Below are 20,723 nucleotides of genomic sequence, written 5' to 3' on the forward strand. Positions count from 1 at the left end.
TTGCTGTAGTACCCTTGGTGTGTCCAACGAAGAGAATCATCTCACTGCAAAATCTGTATGTGACAAACAGTTCTGAAGGGTTTTGGTTATAGTACTCAGTCCAGAGTCTTCCTTGAAACTCGAATTCTGACTTCTATCTTGCATACTAGTCCTCACTCTGGCAGACTGAAGCTCTTTGAGTTTGCAAGTTTTCATTGAATCTCTCAGTGTACTTTCTATTCTACAACCTCCGTCATCATGTCCTGTGGCCACCTTGGTGCATCCTTTCTATTACCTCTCATGCCCACGTTATACCTCAACTGGATCTCATTATTGTTGAATTTGACAATCGGCTTCACCGTTCGCACTGTCGCATCTATAGCCCTGCTTTGGCGATCCTCGAAATAGTTTTGGTCGAAAATTTTACTGTTCTTAGTCATCATTTCAAAATATCGAGGGAAGGTGTAGTTCAGATTGTGGTATGACCTGTTGGTTAGGGTTAATCCCAGTTTGCCAACACGGAAAGTACTTTGACTCACCTGAAAACCTGCTTCCCGTTACGCTTCCATACATCCTGCCAAATTCGATCAGGATACTCGCCTACAGAATCCGCCAGCCAATGATTGTATCAATCTAGGGCGATGTCAACTTTGTAGCTACCGCTTTGTTCAGCGCGTGGGATTAAGGTACACAGTACCGCACATACCCCAGAGATAACCGTCATGTAATCACTGTTTGGAAAGACGGGCGTGACGGGCTCATTGTCTTTCAAGCCCAATGCCTTACCGAATCCAGCAGGAATGCCTACACACGCGTCGCTGATCTGCTGCCACCCAGATCGATCACTCCACGGACCATGCCAGCCGTAGGAATCTTCACATACTGAGATTTTACCGCGAGCACGATCTCGGACCAAGTCGATAATGTCACCCACCCCGAAGCCATATTTATCCAATACACCTGGTCGACAGCCTTACATAACGACATCCGCTTCGTGAATCAGAGCTCTCAAGCTCTCTTTTCCTTCGTCCATCTTCAAGTCAAGGCTGCAGTTCCACTTACCCCAATTTAGGTCAATGTGTAGGAAGCTATAGTCAATTAGATTGGGAGAAGTGACCCACATGACACTAGCGCCTAACTCAGCGAGACCCCTGGTGACTGCGGGTGCAGCGATGATACGGATCAGACCGACAACTTTGAGGCCTGCGAGGGGTCTGCTAGGCGAAGTTTCGGCAGTCGGAGGCCACCACGACGGCCTATGACTTGGATTCAACACAGACTGAATTTCGAAGAGACCTACATGTGCATTGGCCTTGCCGTGTTCAGTCGCGCGGAACGAGTCGACAGTTTCCGTAACCACACCAGCTTGCTTATACACGTCGGAGACGAGATGTTGCAGATCGCTCGAATTCATAGTCGCCACCTTTTGAATGAATGGCTGCGTCGCTTCCTCTCAGGTCTTGAGCTCGGGCCGATCAGAAGGCAACCCAAGGCTCTTAAGGGTCGGATCAGGATTCATACTGCAGTGGAGATGGAAAAATCGCCTATCCCGTGTCCGGTAGATGTTTGTGGCGCTGAGCCGGTACAAGCTGGAGCTCAATTTGTGAAAGTCATAATTTGGGATCAACTGGTCTAGACTGCTGATATTCTTGCTAAGCGATATACTAGCTTCTGATGCTGAGTTGATAGTCCATATTAAGGCAAATGTAAAGAATAGCTGTCCATGATCGGTGTTGATGTTAGCACCGCTGAGCTCAACGCTGTACTTCCTCTTCAACAGGGCTGACAAGATGCAAGCCTCGAACGCTTTCAGTGAGGCAATAGACTCCGCAAAGCGCCAATTGATCACAATCGACGACAGGGCACTCCCTTCGAAATTGATACGGGAGGCAAATTGGTGAGCTTCTTTAGGGATTTATTTGACAATCTTAGGATTTTTGAGTAGGCCGTCTACCAAAATCTTTTTGATTCAGACGGCACCGAGTAGGATGAAAGTGTCTCTTCGTCAGGTACAACTGTACCGACCATACTGCCGAATTTCAGAACCGAATTCTAGGTGATGATATTGTAGTTTGGGTAAAATGAAAACGGCTGGAGCTTTCAAGCACGTTTGATGAGTGTCGGAACATATGCTTTAGAGAATGGTGATAATATAGTTTCCTTAATCGGGCACCGGATGAGGACTTAGTTATATGTTTTATGGTCCTCCTAAATGTAAAACCTAATAAATGTATCTGCGATGCTCGGCCACCAGCCTGGGTATAGCGGGCAAGCCCGCCTAATCCTATAGAAGGAAGATTTCTCGAGTTATTGAACGGTACCACGCAACCTTGGTTGCTTGAAATGTAATAATCTCGGCCTTGTTAATGGACGAGTTTGTCCAAGGTTGGTCACCGAAGAGACATCCAAATAAAGCGGCAGCCGATCCAGCGCAATACTACCGAGAAGTGACAATGCTGGGTGTCCTCGGCACGACCACATGTCAGGGCGGAGACCACTAGTCGGTCCATACATTGCAAGATGCACACAGCTTTGTTATTTTGGAATTACCTGGCGTCAAAAGTCCAATATTTCTACTCCTTCTATCATTCTTTCATTACTATGTAGGTCGGATCCTTTCCAATCAATGATCCCAAGTAAATAAACAACTTGTGATCAAATCTTTTACGGATAGGGAAAAGACACAAGAGGCTTAATGTGCAATCGCATAGGAGTGAAAATTGGTAGCATTTAAAGGGTTATTCAATCCACCTGGTTGTGTACTACATGGGTTTTCTGCACTGTTCTGTTGCATATTCACACCTCTACCTTAGGCAGGCCTTCGTTGTAATTTTTCAACTCCGACATATATACAGACTTTCAAAACCTCTATGACAGTAGCAAAGGCCTCCTTCGTTCACTTCCTATCACTTTGAAACAGGAGTGAAGATATTTTCTAGGATTGTTAGCAAAAGCGGTCAGAGAAGAAAGGACTCTTACCCATGACCTCCTTTTGCTCTGGAGTCATATCAAACCTTAGATCATTTCCCATAACATCTCGCTTGTGTCTTTCAACCCCACTTTCCAGTTCTCGATATTCGCTTCCCATAATACTGATTGTGGAGCCGTTGTCATCTTCAATGGCGGCTAGGAATGCTGTAGCTCTGGCCGTCTCTTCAACTGTTGACACGAGAATACCAAACCGGATCAAGCCTGGGATTAGATTTGGAACAGACCGAAGCAAAGCCGTGTCTGTGACATGAGGAGCGATTAAGTTGATCCGAACGTTCCAGGTCGGCGTGTGATTTCTTAGTCCTCTCATGAGGCCAATCATGCCATGTTTCGAGACGGCATATACAGGAATGCTTTGACAGTGGAGACAATAACACTTCCCTGAGGATACTGATTCCTCATATTATGCATGTCCAGTTTAACCGTGTACATCTGCCCAATCAAAGCAACTTTCAAGCAGGCAAATTCTGGCTTGAGAAGATTCCCAATGGAATCTTTATAGTCTAAATAGTCACCACGATTTCTGAAGCCAGCATTAGGAACAACTATATCGATACGACCGAATAGTTCGACCCCCTTTTTGAACAAGGCGAGTTGATCCTCCCAGCTTGCTGCATCGGTTTTCTGGAACACTACTCCTTTAACCTCCTCACTCGGGTCTTTTATGTCTCCGTTTAATACTCTGACGCCACATTTGGTTAGATATTGAACGATTCCTAGACCAATGCCAAAGGAACCTCCAGTCACGATGGCTGATTTCCCCCTCAGCTTCTCCCCTAGACATGTTAGATAGAATCAACTAGATAACGACAGAACCTACCAATATCAGCGTCTGTAATATTTAGTGCAGTCATGATTGCTCTTGTGAAGAACCCCCACTTTGCACTAGTCGACGGCCGTTTTATAAAAGCATGTAAAGCCTAAGCTGTCATTATGGAAAACCTCAGTTAGCGATTTTGCCGTAAGGTCGAACCCGAAGGAGGACCAAGTTTTAACTATTGGGCAGCCGTTGCAAATCTTTAGAGAACAACCATGGGTAAACAATCAATCTCCGGTAGATTTGTCTCCACTCGAAATCACTTCTAACTGAACCCCCATCTGTGTTGTGGCACGATACGTGATCGAGCTCAAAAGATCAGAGGGGCGACCCGCAATCGAGTAGATAGAAACAAGCTGAAAGTTAATCGTTGCAAAGGATGAATTGGAGAAGGTGCCTATCTACGTACGAAAGATAATCGTAATATATACTATACGCTTAGTCACGTGATGCTACACCACAGTGTCCAAAGACATTTTGTACCCATTTATATCTGCTCGGGAGCTCTGGCATGCATCTCGGCTCTCTGTTTGCACAGTAATAGAGTAGAGAGTTTCCCTAGCGTGATGGTACGTGGTCTGGCCCAACTAGGTACTGGAGCCACACACGTATGAGAATTCCGTTTAGGTGTTTCTCAGCCGCGGCGAAGAAGAGACCTTTAGGTGTTCTGACATCTGATACTGTAGTTCCAAGCGAAAAAGAAGCAGTTTAGTTGATAGTCATACTGGGATATCGATGGTCTAAAGACCGAAAGGCACAGTTCTTAGTGAAATATGAATACTGTATTTAGTTCACAGCTAGTAAAACCAATCTGATGATACGTAATCTCTCCAAAAGCTTGCAGAAATCACTTCCCATTCAACTTCTTCTGCTCAGAAGCATAACGAGCCACCATGCCCTCTATTTTACCATCTTCTCTCCACCTCTTGAGAACAGCATTGTATTTAATACCACCCCCATCATACGACTGATTGCGGAATGTCTTGTCGTCCAGCTTGTCCTCGTCATTGTAGAAACCCGGGGTACATTCTGCCAAGAACTTGCGTCGAGACGCTCCACAATCGACCGCTTCCTGGACCCACGCCTTAGCAGCTTCATGAGTAGGTTCGAGGCCCACAATTCCACGCTCTTTGACTGTGTTCATAACGTACGTGAGGTGTTCGGCAGCCATGTATATATTGTGCGTGAAGTTGGGAGTTCCTCCAGCTTGCGCGATGGTGAGCAACGTCATGTTGGGTAAACCATTGACTGCCCAACCATGCAACGTAGAAATCCCCTTGTCTTCCCATTTTCTGTAAGAGTCACTCCATTAACGCCGATAATTTCCGTCCGAGTCCTCTTGCTGAAGTCCGTGTTCCACTCGAATCCGGTTGTGTAGATGATGCAGTCAACTTCGATTTCTTCACTATTGGCTGCAAACCCTCGTTCGGTGATGGCTTCGACGCCTTTTCCATCCGTATCAATGAGCTTCACATTGGGATTGTTGAAGTTAGGCAGATACTCGTCATGGAAACAAGGGGGTTTGCAGGATTGGCTGTACCATGGCTTGAGGGCAGCAGCAGTCTTGGGATCCTTGACTGTGGAGTCCACACGTTTGCGAATTGACTCCATCTTCATGAAATTGACGATCTGCATGCGTGCAGCAATCTGTTCTGCGTTAGGAGCATTGCCGTCACTTGTGCCGAAGAATCCTGCCAAGCTGGTCAGAATCTCTGTCCAACCATCCTTTATCATATCCTTCTTAACGCCTTCCCCATTGATGATAGATGAAAAGTTCTCCATTCGGATTGTCTGCCAAACCTTAGGCAAGGATTTGGCCCACTCGACGTCCGTTTCTTGGTTGCGTCGTTCGTCGATGGAAGAGGGGGTACGCTGAACAACGTATACTAGCTCCTTAGCCCATTTTCCCACCTCGGCAATGACTTGGACACCCGATGCACCGGTTCCAATGACTGCAACCCGTTTGTCTTTGAGACCGGTTAACTGGGGGTTCTCAGGGCTACCTCCGGTGTACTTATAGTCCCATCGACAACTGTGGAACGCTTTCCCCTTAAACTTTTGAGCGTCAACACCCGGAAACTTGGGCACCTGCAAAGGCCCCAGAGCTGGTACTACCCATTTGGTATGAATGCTGTCGTTCCAGTTTGTTTCTACCTTCCAGAGGCAGGTTTCGTCGTTCCAAATCAACTTTTGTGTCTCTGTCTGGAATAAAACTTTCGGCTGGATGTTGTAGTGGTCCGCGATGGCGTGAGCATTCTTGCACAACTCTGGTCCTCGAGCATATTGCTTCTTAGGTACATAATCTATCTCTTCCAACAAAGACATGTACATGTAGGACTCGATATCGCACTGAGCACCTGGATAACGATTCCAATGCCTAGCTACCAAGTTAGAAAATCCTTATTTTTAGGGACAATTCAATGGAGAGTCCATACCAAGTACCCCCAATATCGTCAACTTTCTCAACAATGCAGATGTTATGATACCCAAGTGTAATCAAGCGAGCGGCGACCTGAAGACCCGTGAAGCCACCCCCAATGATAAGTACGTCGTAGACATGGTTAATGGGATCCCGCCTGTAATCGGGGTTTGCCCATGGGTCACTAACGAAGTCGTTCAGACCAGACCTTACCAGCCGATATTGGTCAAGGCCCAGGCTGTTGTAGCGCTTGTCGCGTTCCGCTCTGTACTTCTCTAGTAGCGCATCCGGATCAAAGTCAAGTTCAAGACCTGCAACTTTGGCATAGTCTTTCAGCCGAAAAGACGGTAGTGGAGCGCCTTCCAGTCGTTCGACAACGACCGATTCTGTCATGCTGTCGCGATGATTGTGATGAGTAAAGTTAAAGAAATTGTATTTTCTCGATACCAGATTGACAACTTTGTGAAAAGAAGTCAGCGAATATAGAAAGGCATGAGCATCGAGCTGCTCGTATATGGAAAACCATGACAGGCAGCCGATGTAGTGCGGAAACAGCTCGGGCGGGATGTGATTCTTCGGCGACGATGATATATCTCATGGCATTGTGGTCGCTAGCGGAGGTATCTACGTCAAAATAGATTTCTTCAGAGGAAAATTACAGATTGAACAGCATATACCGTCTACAAAGTCTGTGTGTTACATTTATCGTGTTCGAAGTTCTTGAATCTTATCACCTGCTGTCGCGCTCTGCGGCGCGTGGGGAAAATTGGGAAGAGAAAGTAGACGTGGAAACCAGGCGGTTGAGTCTGCCGGTGATCCTCTCCACCATCAAGTCAAGAATGGCCGCTGGTCAGGGAGGAAGTGATTTATCGCTAATGTTGCCTGGATGAACAGCTTGAAAAAAAGGTACTATATAGATTAGCGTCCTTCTTACTCGTCATGGCGAGGCGTTCAAGATATCGTCTTCCCTATATCCGAGATAACTACTAGTGGCCTAGATGGTTGGGCTCAGATGTCACCATCTTTCGACGCCTTTTTCCATGTATATCCGATTCACAGATTCACGGCCTATGTACACTTAGTCCTATTCAAAAATGCCGTTCCTTCCTCGTTTCGTACTTCGACATGTCTGATTACTTGTTGCAAGGTAACTTTTGGCGAGGCCTATTCGGTGGCTATAGTGGTAGTCCAAACAAACTGAACAGTGAACGGAGAGCTTTTTCGAATGTATGCAGCCTTCACAGTTGTGCCCAGGGACAGTATCAGGATGAGATAGTAAGTGGGGTCCGTGCGCTCATGTGCGTCACTAGGGCGTGGACATGTGTAAGGTGTCCTCAGCTGCGATAACACTACATGTCAACACTGAGAACAGCAATCTATTCTAGTCAGGCCTTCCATTGAAAACTGCCAATTCATATTTTATCAATCTATCTCACCTGTCTCAGGTGGAGACGTATCAATGTCCATTGTTTATGCCTACGTCGCCTGACGGCTGCCGTCTAGTACTCCAAACAACATCAGCTTCATATGAAAGCATGACCTCCCCATATCTTGGAAGAAACGTTCCTAGTATAGCCTCGGCCAAGCTGGGTGGTATCAACTCATGCAAACCAGGAGGTGGCAATACCAGCGTGTCAAGAAGGTCTTTTTAGTACCGACAACGGGACTAGCATTGAATTGCAGCTCAACATCGCTCACTGCAATCCAGAGACCTGCGCTGCTGTTTCTATAGTATGCTTGAACGATCTAAAGCGTTACTGCGTTGCAAAGCCAACTAGGTAATATGGTCATGTAGTACCATGATACCACGATCATGTTGGATACCAGGGCAATCCTAATCTCCTCGCTGGACCTTGTCTCGAAACTATCACATATCCTAGGATATCGTATGGGAGAACTGAGCTAATGGTAATCAAATATGCTTGCCGGTGACACTTTGCGCAGTGTCCTCGGAATGACATTCGCCGACCCATCGCCGCCGCCGCCGCCGCTACTGGCCCCACCTAGCCATACGAAATTTTCTTTACTACCACACAACCTTGGAACGAAGCACAACCGAGAACTTATATTTTGTAGAGCGATGGCTGCCAAAAAGATTTTGTGATTAAAACATAGGAACAGCAAATGTGAAGTCTTTCATCAAAAACAACAAGCCCGGCTAGCTCAATCGGTAGAGCGTGAGACTCTTAGCTTTCACGTCCTTACTAGACACGATTGGTTATCTCAAGGTTGTGGGTTCGACCCCCACGTCGGGCTTCTCCTTTTTTGCTTGTTGCGTGAGTTTTTGGTTGAGTTTTTAGCTTGGGCAGTGCCTGCATTCATAGTATGATATCCATATTCAACGTTCATGCCAGGCGGTTGTCGCCATGGCGGATGTCGAATCGTGAATTATTTTTTTCACTGATAGTAAACACAAAGAAAAGTGCCGGAAGACAAGGATCGGAATTTGGACATCATTCAACCCTTACAATAAGCGAATCTCCTCCCCAATTGCGTGGTTTTGGTAAACACGATAGATTTACAAAACTAACTGCATTGAGTAGTATGGCTGTTAGTAGAGATAATGTTTTGACGTCAAGCAGAGCTGAGTGGTAACAATATTTCCTCGCCAATATCTGGATGAGATAGAGGAGAAGCTATAGGAAATGCGTTACCAGCTGCATACCAATATCCCTATGCGCATTTATAGCCCAGAGAGGCGTATCGATCAATTCGCTAGCTTTCACAGTTACTTCACAGTGGACTGAATCGACCGAGCGCCGAGAGCCGCGGAAGGGACTTAAATGACCGCATTCATGATTCTAAAATACGCATCGCCAAACAGCCAACGATGGAGAATTTGCATTCATTCGATTGTGATGCACCTAGTAATTCGACTTGGCGTTGAAACGGCAATCCGACCAAGCGAAGTATGCAAAATTTTAAGTCTAGTGTACGAACCTGCAATGCCAATATCCTCCCGCTTATTACAGCGATTTGAAATCTTCTAAAACGCTCTTTACCTACGGCTGGCCACTGGGACGCGTAATTCGGAGCTGTCCTATTTGTGCCGGATTGTAGAGGGTGTGAACACTGAGTGGCGAACTATTCAAACAAACTTCAATTTCAAAAGTTTCACAGTCAATAGAAGAGTTCGTGATTCACCCCCTGTTGCATCGGCTCAACATTATGGAAATAATGTGAAATATTTCTCATCTTTCTCCAATCATGCAGATGTGGGGAAACGTGGGTTGCCTTATCAGCAAATTCTAGACCCACCTCCACATCTAGCCCCTCAGTCTTCTAGACAGTAGCGTTGCTATTTCAAGATCTTCTCCTATGTATCGCAGCCCGAACTGAAACCATTCTATCTGCTTATTGATAATCAGGAAGCAAGACAGCTCACAATGACAGTCAATAAGTCTTTGGGTGTGTCTGGCCTTGCTAAGAGGGCGGGAAACGCTCCCTCACCCCACCAACTCGTACGCCACCAACGAATCACCGGCGCGCCAATATCGGATAATACACCTTGTGGGCTCACTTGGTCCACTCCGCTAATGCATTTTACCACTTTAGGACTCGTAAAAGCTTAATAGAATATATACGGCTTACGATGCACTAGACCCCTGCTCAATTGGGGGCGCATATGCACTACAGGACGACAGAGAGCTGATGATTGAGCAAACCCCTTAGTTTACCGCTAACATGAAAGGAGTTGCCTTTGCTGCCGGTATTTCCTGTATAAGAGACGGGATGGAAGACCATTTACTCCGTTTTGGAGATTCATTCGTCGCCATGTCTTCACCATCAAGCCGCATAGCCGAGTTGGCAGCCACCATTTCCCATCATACCACTCGAGTGGACAAGTTTCTTTCCGGCAATAACCTTCCACAGCCATCTTTTGATACTCATGGTCCGGTCGATTTAGGCTTGCCTTCCGAAATCGAAGAGTCACGTGTTGCCGTTCTGCAGGCAACTCAGGAACTGAATGATCTTCTCCAAGGTCCTAGGGAGCTGATTTTCAATCACCAGGTTCGCAACTCGAACTAGCCCCAAAGCGATTTTCAGGCTGATTGACGTCCAGCACAATATTTTGGCACATCTTAAACTAATTTCTCGTTACGACATTGCCCATAAAGTCCCGGTGGACGGTGAGCGAACATTCAAAGATCTCGCAGCGGAAATTGGTATAGATGAAGGGGCTCTTACACGCATCCTTCGCATGGGCATCACGTACCGTGTATTCCAAGAGCCTCGTCCTGGCGTTATAAAACACTCAGCAGCGTCAAGACAGATTGCAGATGATACTCGCGCAGCAGGATGGGTTGCAGCAAATGTTGACGAGATGTGGCCGGCGGCTGAAAAGCTCGTGGATGCTTTGGAAAAGTGGCCCGAGGCTGCCGAGCCAAACCACACTGTATGCGCACGTCAAGGACCATGAATTCAGAAGACTAACAGCTTCTAGGGATTCTCATTGGGACACGAAACCGAGTTGTCTTTCTACCAAGCCTTGGCCAGTGATCCGGAGCGAGCTCGTCGATTTGGCGAAGGAATGAGTTTCTTCACCACCGGCGACGGGTTTTCACTTCGCCACTTGACAGGTGGATATTCATGGAGCTCAATAGCACCAGGAACTGTTGTCGACATGGGCGGCTCTCACGGCGATGCAGCTTTTGCACTAGCGCGGAAATATCCCAATCTCCATCTAGTTGTGCAAGATTTGCCCGAAGTTGTTGCAAACTCGAAAGAACAAGAAGGACTGAACGTCAAATTCATGGCACACAACTTTTTCGAAGAGCAACCAGTCAAAGACGCTGATATTTACTACTATCGCTGGACCTTACACAACTGGTCTGACAAGTACTGTCTCAAAGCGCTAAGAGCGCTGATACCAGCGTTGAAGAAGGGCGCGCGGCTATTGATCGTAGATACAGTCATGCCTCCTCCCGGAACTCTTCCCAATAATTTGGAACGAAAACTTAGGTACTTATACTCAGGTCTTGCATCCATCAGCGGCCATGACGCTAATCAGTTATTTAGGGGTATCGATCTGACCATGTTGGAAATTGGAAATGCCAAAGAACGCAGCCTAGATGAGTGGAAGACTCTGATACATGATGCAGATGCGAGATTCAAATTTTGTAATATGCATCATCCTCAGGGCTCGAATTTGGCGATTGTCGAAGCTATATGGGATGAGTAGATGCTAAATACTCCTGGTGTCCATTGGAGAAGCAATTGTAGTAGCACTAGTTTTTGTGTGAATCCACTAGCCAATCTGAAAGATAAGAGACATTGTTGCATTATTCAGCGTGTCATTGATAATTTAAAGATGCAATCATGGAACGGGAAGATGTGTCATAATCCTTAAGTAGCCATGCTTATCGATAACAAGGCTTGGCGTGGAGGCGACGCGTCGACGCGTCTGAATCAATTAACGGATAGCGTATCCAATCATCAACTCCACTTGCATCAACCTTCAATCGTTCTTGTGTTCAACTTTGCCTTTATCGTTTACTGCATAGCTCAAAATGGCGTCTAGACCAGAGATTAAGGAGGAGGATGAATCCGGTTTCTGCAAGTTCTTTCGCAATCTAGAAGAAAAGGACAATGAGACGGTGCGCATATTCGACCGTGGCGACTACTACAGCGCCCACGGCGAGGATGCCAAGTTCATTGCGAATACTGTAAGTTTGTTCGTGAAGGATTAGTGCATGATCAACAAATTGACATTGCTCCAGGTCTACAAAACCACAGCCGTAATCCGCAAGCTGGGACGAGAACCAGGACTCGAGTCCGTCACAATGACCGTCACCGTTTTCCGCAACTTCCTCCGAGACGCTCTATTTCGACTCAGCAAACGCATTGAGATTTGGCAGTCAACAGCCAAGCGCATGGACTGGAAAGTCGTCAAACAGGCATCACCCGGCAACCTACAAGATCTGGAGGATGAGCTGGGCGGTCAGATTGAGAGTGCTCCGATAATATTGGCGGTCAAGGTTTCGGCCAAGGCATCGGAGGCACGAAGGGTGGGTGTATGCTTTGCCGATGCAAGTGTACGGGAGTTGGGCGTTTCAGAGTTTCTTGACAATGATCTCTATTCCAACTTCGAGTCACTACTCATCCAACTGGGTGTGAAGGAGTGCCTGGTACAACTGGACTCAACAAAGAAGGATGTCGAGCTCAGCAAGCTCCGGACTATCGCCGACAACTGCGGATGTGCAGTGGCAGAGCGAGCAGCAGCCGATTTTGGCACAAAAGACATCGAGCAAGACTTGCCTCGGTTGCTCAAGGACGATCGTGCTGCTGGTTCGCTGCCTTTGACAGACCAGAAGTTGGCCATGGGCTCAGCTGCGTGTCTGATCCGGTACTTGGGTGTTATGTCTGATTCATCAAACTTTGGACAATATCAGCTCTACCAACACGACCTGTCACAATACATGAAGCTCGATGCGGCCGCGCTGAAAGCACTGAACCTCATGCCTGGACCACGAGATGGTGCTAAGAACATGAGTTTGTATGGTCTGCTCAATCACTGCAAAACACCAACCGGCAGTCGGTTACTGGCACAATGGCTCAAGCAGCCATTGATGAATATCAGCGAGATTGAACGACGGCAGCAGCTGGTTGAAGCGTTCGCCAATGATACAGAGCTGAGACAAACCATGCAAGAAGAGCACTTACGCTCAATACCTGACTTATACCGGTTAGCAAAGAAGTTCCAACGCAAGGCAGCAAATTTGGAAGACGTTGTGCGGGCATACCAGGTTGTCATTCGGTTACCAGGTTTCCTCAGCTCTCTCGAGGCAGTCATTGATGAGCAATACAAAGAGCCGCTCGATACAGAGTACACGGAGAAACTCCGCCAATATACCACAGCATTTGCCGGTCTGCAAGATATGGTGGAGACGACGGTTGACTTGGAGGCTCTCGACAATCATGAATTCATCATCAAGCCCGAGTTTGATGAATCACTAAGGACTATTCGAAAGCGCTTGGATAAGCTCAAGCGCGACATGGAATCTGAGCATATGCGTGTGGGCGACGACCTTAATCAAGATACAGAGAAGAAGCTTTTCCTTGAAAATCACAAAGTCAATGGCTGGTGCTTCCGTCTGACGCGCAATGAAGCAGGCTGCATTCGACAAAAGAAGCAGTACCAGGAAATCTCGACACAGAAGAACGGTGTCTACTTCACAACAAATACTCTGCAAGAAAAGCGCAGGGAGTTTGACCAGTTGTCTGAAAACTACAACCGCACACAAGCAGGTCTAGTCAACGAAGTCGTCTCGGTAGCTTCATCCTACGTCCCTGTCATCGAGAAGCTCGCCGCAGTGCTTGCACACCTCGATGTCATTGTAGCCTTTGCACATGTCTCCGTTCATGCGCCAACCTCGTACACAAGGCCCAAGATGCACCCACGAGGTACCGGCGATACCGTTCTCAAAGAAGCGCGACACCCATGTATGGAAATGCAAGACGACATTTCCTTCATAACAAACGACGTTTCCCTAGTCCGTGACAAGAGCGAATTCCTCATCATCACAGGACCCAACATGGGCGGTAAATCGACCTACATCCGCCAAATCGGCGTCATCGCTCTCATGGCCCAAATCGGATGCTTCGTCCCCTGTTCAGAAGCCGAACTCACCATCTTCGACTGCATACTCGCACGTGTGGGCGCCAGCGACAGCCAAATCAAAGGCGTATCTACCTTCATGGCCGAAATGCTCGAAACAGCAAATATCCTCAAATCCGCCACCAAGGAATCCCTCATCATCATCGACGAGCTGGGTCGCGGAACAAGTACGTACGATGGATTCGGACTGGCGTGGGCCATCTCCGAGTACATCATCAAGGAGATTGGGGCATTTGCCTTGTTTGCCACACATTTCCACGAACTGACCGCACTCACGGATACGTATCCGCAGGTCCAGAATCTGCACGTCGTAGCGCATATTTCCGAGGGCAGCAGCACCGCCGACGACGATGGCGATGTAGACATGGAGAATGCGGCTGCGCAGAAGAAACGCGAAGTCACGCTTCTCTACAAGGTAGAACCGGGTTTCTCTGACCAGTCTTTTGGTATTCACGTCGCGGAACTGGTGCGCTTCCCGCAAAAAGTCATCAATATGGCGAAGCGCAAGGCGGATGAGCTTGAAGACTTTTCTGGAAAGCATGAAGAGGGGTTTGTGCAGGCGAGTAAGGAGGAGGTCGAGGATGGGAGTCGCTTGCTGAAAGAGGTGCTGGTGGAGTGGAAAAAGGAGGTGGAGAGTAAGGGGTTGACGAAGAAGCAGCAGGTGGAGCGGATGAGGGAGTTGGTCAAGGGAAATGAGAAGTTGATGGCGAATGGGTTTTTCAAGAGCATTCAGGCGCTGTGAAGGGTGTGGTCCATGATAGGGTGAAAGCATAGCGAGCGAGAAAAGCAGACTGCTAATTTAATGAATGAACAAACAACCTTTCTTGACTGGACTTGATGCGATGTGATTGTGAACTGGTCATGGTATCATATAAGGATCTTTAGAGTCATGCTTCATCATAGGATGCAAGTGCTTCCACATAGAACATGTCCTACATCTCACCTCTTGAGCTCAGCAAATCGTCTCGACAGTTCATCGACGTCTGGTATCTTGCCGAGCCCATCCTCCTTCTTGGCCGGCTTCTTCGCATCGCTCTTTGCGATTTTGGCCGCCGCACTGCCTGGCAGCTTTAACCTGGGAGCGACATTATCTGTGCTTGGGCTGGGAGGCACGACTCGCAGCGGACTTTGGGGGCCAAGTTTCTTTGGTGTTGTAGCTTTGGCCAGGGCCTCTCTCTCCTCCGCCTTCTTACTTTTACTGGGGTCCGCATCGTCTGCAGTCAGTGGGTCTTCGAGCACTCCTTCAGCTCTTTCGGCGACTCCGCCCGAGGGTTCGTCGTCGTCTTCATCGTCTTCAGCCTCGTCCTCGCTCTTGGATGTGCCATAAGGCACGCCGTAGAATCTTGCAATCTCCGTCATGTAAGCCTCTACCAACTCTTCCTTTGGTGTTTCCACCCGCAGCTTCTTGATCACTCTTTCTGCAACACCCTCGCCCTCCATACTGGCTATGGCGACATCCTTGCCAAATTTATCCACGAGCAGCGCCCGGACCGTCTGCAGCTCCTTGATCTCCGTGCGCGGCGCAGCGTATATTATGCTGCGGACGGCCTCCTCCAATGCGGGGTCGAGCAGCGTCGCCGACGACGAAGCCGCCGAGGTCGTGTTTGAAGACGAGATCTGGTTTTCGAGGAGCTGGGAGCGGGCAAGCAAGAGTTCGCAGTAGAGTTCGAGGATCTCATGCAGCTCGGTGGTGATGTCTGTGCGAATAATGTTTTCTACGCGTATCCTTGCGGATTGGACTTTGCCGACCTAGTGGGAAGGGGGGATCAGGTCAGCAGGTGGTGGGTGATGGGTGGTATGCGCGCGGTCACTTGCGCGGTCTTTTTCATTGCGATGAAAAGCAAAGGAAATACGGGCACGTTGCCATGCGTACCTCGATGAGCTGCGCCATCTCCCGCCTTTGCTGCTTTACTTTTGCGCTGTCTTTTTGCTGCACCATGCGCAGTCGCGATATAGACAGCTTGAGCTGTATCTTGAGCTTCGCCTACCCCTCATTAGCCTTCCCGGGGTGCTGCTGCCTTGAAGCGTGTCGCCAAACCGTACAACTAAAGATACTGGAGGCGCCATTGTGTGTATATGTGTGTAGTTGTGGTGCTTGGAGACGGCGTCGTTGTTGTCTGTGGTGGGGCGTGCGTGGGGTAATGGCGGCTGTCCATGTACGTAAGGTGAAGCTACAGGTCGGGCTGGGAACTGGACGCAGACGCGGAACGCTGGGCCGGGGCGACACGCGGCCAAGGTTCCAACGGCTTGGGCTCCCCCTGCACGCCACAACCCCCGTCCAACGACTATCGCCATCCTCCCTAAATCCCCCAAAGCGGCATACCCGCGACACGCCTACGCATTTCTCTGTAGGATTGGCAGGATCGCCAGGAAAATTAGAATTGCTAGGATCACGTACTCAACTACGAGTCATTCTTCTTGGCGCCATTGCACATCTTGCAAGCTTCAAATCATCAGTCATCCCCTTTGCCTTTGTGCAATATACAATACACAATACACAACCCGTCTATTCACAGGGACTCGACATTCGAATCATGGTAAACTTCTGTTCTTGTCTCTGCAGGCCATGAGGGGCAACTTTTCCGACCCTATCATACGAGGCCAGCTCCGAGGAACATAGCAGATCCACTACTTTGAAGAGCTTTTACCCTGGATCCTACAATAATGCCAAGGCCGCGCCTCCTCCTTGCCTATCAACGATATTTCCATTGGACACAGACCGACAAGAAGCGCGCAACAACGGAAGGAGTAGCGAATAGCCAGTCTCCTTACGGCGGGTATGGCGCCTAATTCCTACCGAATCCGTCTGGACAACGGTCTAACATGACTACTGTTGATATCCTTACTTGTTTAGTCAACGACAACATAAACGCACCGCTTTATCAACGCTAACGATTCACTGATTGTGCTGCAACTGAATCATGAATAGCCAAAACCTGGTGTCGATCATGAAGACCGGCCAATGCAAAATGGGTAGAAATGGGTCTTCGCCCTTCCACAATGGCGACAGATTTTCACAAATTATTTTGGCTCTGCTTGAAATTCATCGAGTAATCATTATACTTCTCACTACTCCGCGGGTGATCATCCTACTAGAAACGCTACTATCATGGGCCGTGCCGCTTTTCAGCTAGGGAACGGGAGGGTCAATGTGGACGCTTCCACGCCACCACGCCACCGCACACTCATTCTCGATCTCGGTGACGTGCTCTTTCATTACTCTTCTCGCTATCTCACAGCCCTTTCTCGTCAAGAATTCCAGGCAGTTCTTCTGACTCCCACATGGGCCGAGCTTGATCGCGGTCACATTGGCGAGGACGAAGCTCTCGCAAAGATAGGCAAAGATCTGTCCCTAAACCCAATAGCAATAAAGGAAGGTTTGACACAATGCCGCAAAACCCTTTGTGTAGACAAGGATCTCATCGATGAGATTACAAAGATCAAGAAAGAGATGGATGGGCACCTCAAGGTCTACGCCATGAGTAACATCTCCAAGCACGACTTTGCACATCTCAAGACTGTGCTGTCTGACTGGAGTATGTTTGATGGCGAATTTACGTCGTGTGACGCTGGCATGGCCAAGCCCGAGCTCAACTTTTACAAACACGTCCTTGATACAATCGGCGTCAGTGACCCGTCATCGGCCATTTTCGTCGACGACAAAATCATCAACGTCACTGCAGCACGCTCCTTTGGAATTCAGGGCATCGTCTTCAAATCAGCACCAGCTCTCCTCCGCCAATTGCGAAACACGCTCTTCGACCCTGTCGTCCGGGCACGCAAGTATATGGCCGACAACGCACACAAACACACTTCACACATAGAAGACGGTACAGAGTTCCCTGAACGATTCTCTCAGTTTCTCATACAATGGGAACTCAAAGAAACCTCATGGCTCACCCTATCCGTCCCCGGTGCCTCAGAGGCCCAAATCAAAGCCGACATCCAAAAAGCTTCTTCCGAAGCAAGAATCTGGAACTACTTCAACGGCACCCCCGTAGGCACAACAAAAACATGTAAGTTCCCACCCTCTACCTCCCCTCTCCTGAGCCCCCCCAAATCTAAATAAATCTACCCTCACAGTCCCCGACGACGTCGACGACACATCCATGGCCCTCCTCGCCTTCTCCCCACCCCGCTCCTCCGCCAACCCCATCCTCGACCTCATGGCCAAATGCCGTCACACTAGAGACAACCTCGTACGAACCTACTTCGACCCCAACCGGCCCGGGCTCTGCCCTTTTGTGCTGGTAAACGTAATCCGCGTCTTTTACCACTACAACCGCGGCAGCGAAGTAAAACCCGAACTCGAATACGTCACCCGTATCCTGCTTAACCGCGCCTACGTAAATGGTAGCGCAGTTTATAACTCCGCAGAACCGTTTTTGTACTTTATGGCCTGTCTGGTTGATGCGAATCAGAGTCAGCCTGAGATTCAAGCCCTGAGAGAGCCGTTGGCGATGGCGCTGCGAGAAAGGGTCGGGCAGAAAGATGATTCGTTTGCCGTTGCGGCAAGGGTGCTGTCGTGTCAGAAGTTGGGGGTTTGGGCCCAGTCCGATATTGAGTATCTCAAGGAGCTGCAGGAGTGCGATGGAGGCTGGGAAATTGGCTGGGTGTGCAGGTTTGGAAGGTCGCAGAAGAAGATTGGAAATCGGGGTGTGCCTACGGCGTTTGCTATCAAGGCGCTTGAGCATGAGTACCGGATTCAGGGCGAACCGTGATGAACTTTTGGATGAACCTTGAAGTTTCTTTTTTCTGTTTTGTTTTTATGAGCACATGGAGGAAAGGGGGGAACATATGTTACTGTCGCTAATGATACACGCTGCGCTCTTCATGAAATGAATTTGTTGCTATGGGATTCATATAACTTGATATCACTGTGCTACTTGAACGCTGCAATGACTACGTACGTGGGAAGCTACATTCAATCACCCTGGCTCACTCTCTCCACCATAACCGCCTCCTGCTTCTCATTCATGTGCGCAAAACTCCTGTACCTCTGCTCTTCATCCGACTTGGTGCTCCTGATGACCTGCCTATTTTCCTTGTTTAGACCCATGCAGATTCTTGGCTTCTCGAAGAACATCGTATCAATCTGCTCGAGCGTCCTTCCAGACGTCTCCACGCCAAAGAAGTATGTAAGCGGTACAAAGGACGCGCAAACAGCAGCCCAGACCCAGAAGTAGTGGCCCTTGATGTTGTCGAGACCAATGGGTGTCACCATGACGACGACAAAGTTAGACATCCAGTGCGAGAAGACACCCACAGCCGTAGCCTTGTTACGAACGCGAAGAGGCTGGATTTCGGCAGAGTAGGACCACGATACGGGCAAGATGCCAAGCGTGAAGCAATCCAAGTACAGGAATATAAATGCCACTGCGGCTGCTGCGCTCGAGAAGCTGTTCTTGGCCAGACAACCAGCGATTATGGCCATGCAGGCTGCACAACCAGCCGAAGATCCCATGACTGACCAGCGCCGCCCAATCTTGTCGATATAAAAGTATGGAGGCCAAGAGAAAACTGCGTATTGACTAAAGGCAACGGACGCGAGGATGAGAGCCATGCTCGGCGTGTAGTCGAGATATTCTTGGAAGATGTAGGCGAGGTAGTAGCAGAGAGCCTGTGCCCAAGTCAGTATCTAGGTGTAAAACTCAAGCAAAAGAGAACTTACATTAATGCCCGACCACTGGTTCATCATGTACGGGCCCATGCCGAGAAGGACACGATGCAAGTTTCGAGTCTTGGTGGCATTGCTGAAGACTTCACCCCAGGTGGGCTCCTCCTCGCTGCTCTCGGCCTCAATCGCATCGAGAATCTCTTGTAGCTGTCCCTGAACTTCTTCATCATCGAGAGGCTTGTCAAGCAACCGACTGATAGTATGCTTAGCCTATCTACAGCGTCAGTAATAACACTTTGGTGCATATTGATTGGACTTGCCTCCTCGATTTGACCACGAGATGCCAGCCATCGCGGTGTCTCGCATAGGAACGGACAGAGCGCCAGGACCATGAGCGAGAACAAAATCTGGCAAGCAACAGGGAAGCGCCATTGCAGCGAGCTATTGGCATACAGTGTCGCGAAACATAGCCAAGAAGCAATCGCAACACCAATGATGATGAGAGCAGACTGGACAACCAGTAACGCACCACGGTTGTGCGCAGGTAGTGTTTCTGACTGCAGAATTGGCACTGCAACCGTCGAGAGCCCGACACCGATACCGCCAATGATGCGAGCGACGAACATTTGCCTATAGAGAAGTATGAAATGTCAGTACGTTTCTCTTTTATCCTGAAAAGGGGATTTGCTAACCAATACTCAAAGCTAGCAGTCTGTATAGCAGCTCCCACAACGACGATAAGATTGGCAAGAATAATCGACCGCTTCCGCCCAATCTTCTCTCCATACACAAACGCAACAACAGCACCAAGCGCGCATCCTATATCGTAGATGGCTGTCACAAGCCCCGTCATCGTAGGATTCGGATTACCCAGCGTATCCTTGAAGCGTTGGCCGCCGAGGATACCCCCAAAAAGACCCTGATCATCTAGCCAAAGTGTCAGATTCCGATTACTTGGACGGTTTACGTGTTACAGCGTGCACACTCACATCCAAAGAGCAAAAAGTCCAGCCCCGAGGTCAAAAGAATGACAGTAATAAGGCTCTTGCCCCTAAACTCTGTAAAACCCATCCTGAAAAGAAAAAATTGCTCTATACACCCGCTGCTGTGCAAAGAGTAGTTCACAATGGTGTTGATACAAATATTGTGGGACACCCCCCAATCAACACATCCACCCCTCCTCTTTTATATACTCATTGATACCCGCATTGATGTGCACCCGGTTTTTCCTTTACAGGCCTAATGCATTTTGCATCTCCAGGACGATCATAGTAGTGTTTGG

At 48.6% G+C, this 20,723-nt stretch overlaps 10 protein-coding genes across 10 annotated transcripts; 5 read left to right on the plus strand and 5 right to left on the minus strand.

Annotated features, from left to right (window-relative positions):
* Positions 1-215: 215 nt before the first annotated feature.
* COCVIDRAFT_33692 (hypothetical protein) lies at positions 216-2,493 on the minus strand (the record flags this gene model as incomplete). The annotated part of the gene is made up of 6 exons (XM_014705868.1): positions 216-465; positions 519-579; positions 640-951; positions 1,042-1,382; positions 1,467-1,884; positions 2,301-2,493. 6 exons carry the CDS (start codon positions 2,491-2,493, stop codon positions 216-218), a joined length of 1,575 nt encoding a protein of 524 aa, XP_014561354.1.
* Positions 2,494-2,885: 392 nt separating this feature from the next.
* On the minus strand, positions 2,886-3,824 carry COCVIDRAFT_22649 (hypothetical protein; the record flags this gene model as incomplete). The annotated part of the gene is made up of 4 exons (XM_014705789.1): positions 2,886-2,914; positions 2,959-3,266; positions 3,317-3,746; positions 3,791-3,824. The coding sequence occupies 4 exons, from the start codon at positions 3,822-3,824 to the stop codon at positions 2,886-2,888; spliced, it is 801 nt and encodes a 266-aa protein (XP_014561275.1).
* An 810-nt stretch (positions 3,825-4,634) lies between these two features.
* COCVIDRAFT_33693 (hypothetical protein) lies at positions 4,635-6,599 on the minus strand (the record flags this gene model as incomplete). Its single annotated transcript, XM_014705869.1, has 3 exons — positions 4,635-5,063; positions 5,093-6,164; positions 6,223-6,599. 3 exons carry the CDS (start codon positions 6,597-6,599, stop codon positions 4,635-4,637), a joined length of 1,878 nt encoding a protein of 625 aa, XP_014561355.1.
* An 89-nt stretch (positions 6,600-6,688) lies between these two features.
* On the plus strand, positions 6,689-6,844 carry COCVIDRAFT_87040 (hypothetical protein; the record flags this gene model as incomplete). The annotated part of the gene is made up of 1 exon (XM_014705870.1): positions 6,689-6,844. A coding segment is annotated over one exon (156 nt), but the record flags the coding sequence as incomplete, so codon positions are not given.
* Positions 6,845-7,331: 487 nt separating this feature from the next.
* COCVIDRAFT_12078 (hypothetical protein) lies at positions 7,332-7,858 on the plus strand (the record flags this gene model as incomplete). The annotated part of the gene is made up of 2 exons (XM_014705761.1): positions 7,332-7,481; positions 7,652-7,858. 2 exons carry the CDS (start codon positions 7,332-7,334, stop codon positions 7,856-7,858), a joined length of 357 nt encoding a protein of 118 aa, XP_014561247.1.
* A 2,122-nt stretch (positions 7,859-9,980) lies between these two features.
* COCVIDRAFT_12079 (hypothetical protein) lies at positions 9,981-11,388 on the plus strand (the record flags this gene model as incomplete). The annotated part of the gene is made up of 4 exons (XM_014705762.1): positions 9,981-10,217; positions 10,270-10,602; positions 10,651-11,168; positions 11,226-11,388. 4 exons carry the CDS (start codon positions 9,981-9,983, stop codon positions 11,386-11,388), a joined length of 1,251 nt encoding a protein of 416 aa, XP_014561248.1.
* A 328-nt stretch (positions 11,389-11,716) lies between these two features.
* On the plus strand, positions 11,717-14,566 carry COCVIDRAFT_12080 (hypothetical protein; the record flags this gene model as incomplete). The annotated part of the gene is made up of 2 exons (XM_014705763.1): positions 11,717-11,872; positions 11,927-14,566. 2 exons carry the CDS (start codon positions 11,717-11,719, stop codon positions 14,564-14,566), a joined length of 2,796 nt encoding a protein of 931 aa, XP_014561249.1.
* Positions 14,567-14,763: 197 nt separating this feature from the next.
* COCVIDRAFT_86997 (hypothetical protein) lies at positions 14,764-15,891 on the minus strand (the record flags this gene model as incomplete). The annotated part of the gene is made up of 3 exons (XM_014705871.1): positions 14,764-15,573; positions 15,698-15,808; positions 15,868-15,891. 3 exons carry the CDS (start codon positions 15,889-15,891, stop codon positions 14,764-14,766), a joined length of 945 nt encoding a protein of 314 aa, XP_014561357.1.
* A 1,042-nt stretch (positions 15,892-16,933) lies between these two features.
* On the plus strand, positions 16,934-18,545 carry COCVIDRAFT_22654 (hypothetical protein; the record flags this gene model as incomplete). The annotated part of the gene is made up of 2 exons (XM_014705790.1): positions 16,934-17,840; positions 17,908-18,545. The coding sequence occupies 2 exons, from the start codon at positions 16,934-16,936 to the stop codon at positions 18,543-18,545; spliced, it is 1,545 nt and encodes a 514-aa protein (XP_014561276.1).
* Positions 18,546-18,748: 203 nt separating this feature from the next.
* COCVIDRAFT_33698 (hypothetical protein) lies at positions 18,749-20,512 on the minus strand (the record flags this gene model as incomplete). The annotated part of the gene is made up of 5 exons (XM_014705872.1): positions 18,749-19,444; positions 19,496-19,711; positions 19,762-20,071; positions 20,134-20,368; positions 20,431-20,512. The coding sequence occupies 5 exons, from the start codon at positions 20,510-20,512 to the stop codon at positions 18,749-18,751; spliced, it is 1,539 nt and encodes a 512-aa protein (XP_014561358.1).
* Between the last annotated feature and the right edge of the window lie 211 nt (positions 20,513-20,723).

Source organism: Bipolaris victoriae, assembly GCF_000527765.1.
Source record: "Bipolaris victoriae FI3 unplaced genomic scaffold scaffold_6, whole genome shotgun sequence".
Classification (NCBI taxonomy): domain Eukaryota; kingdom Fungi; phylum Ascomycota; class Dothideomycetes; order Pleosporales; family Pleosporaceae; genus Bipolaris; species Bipolaris victoriae.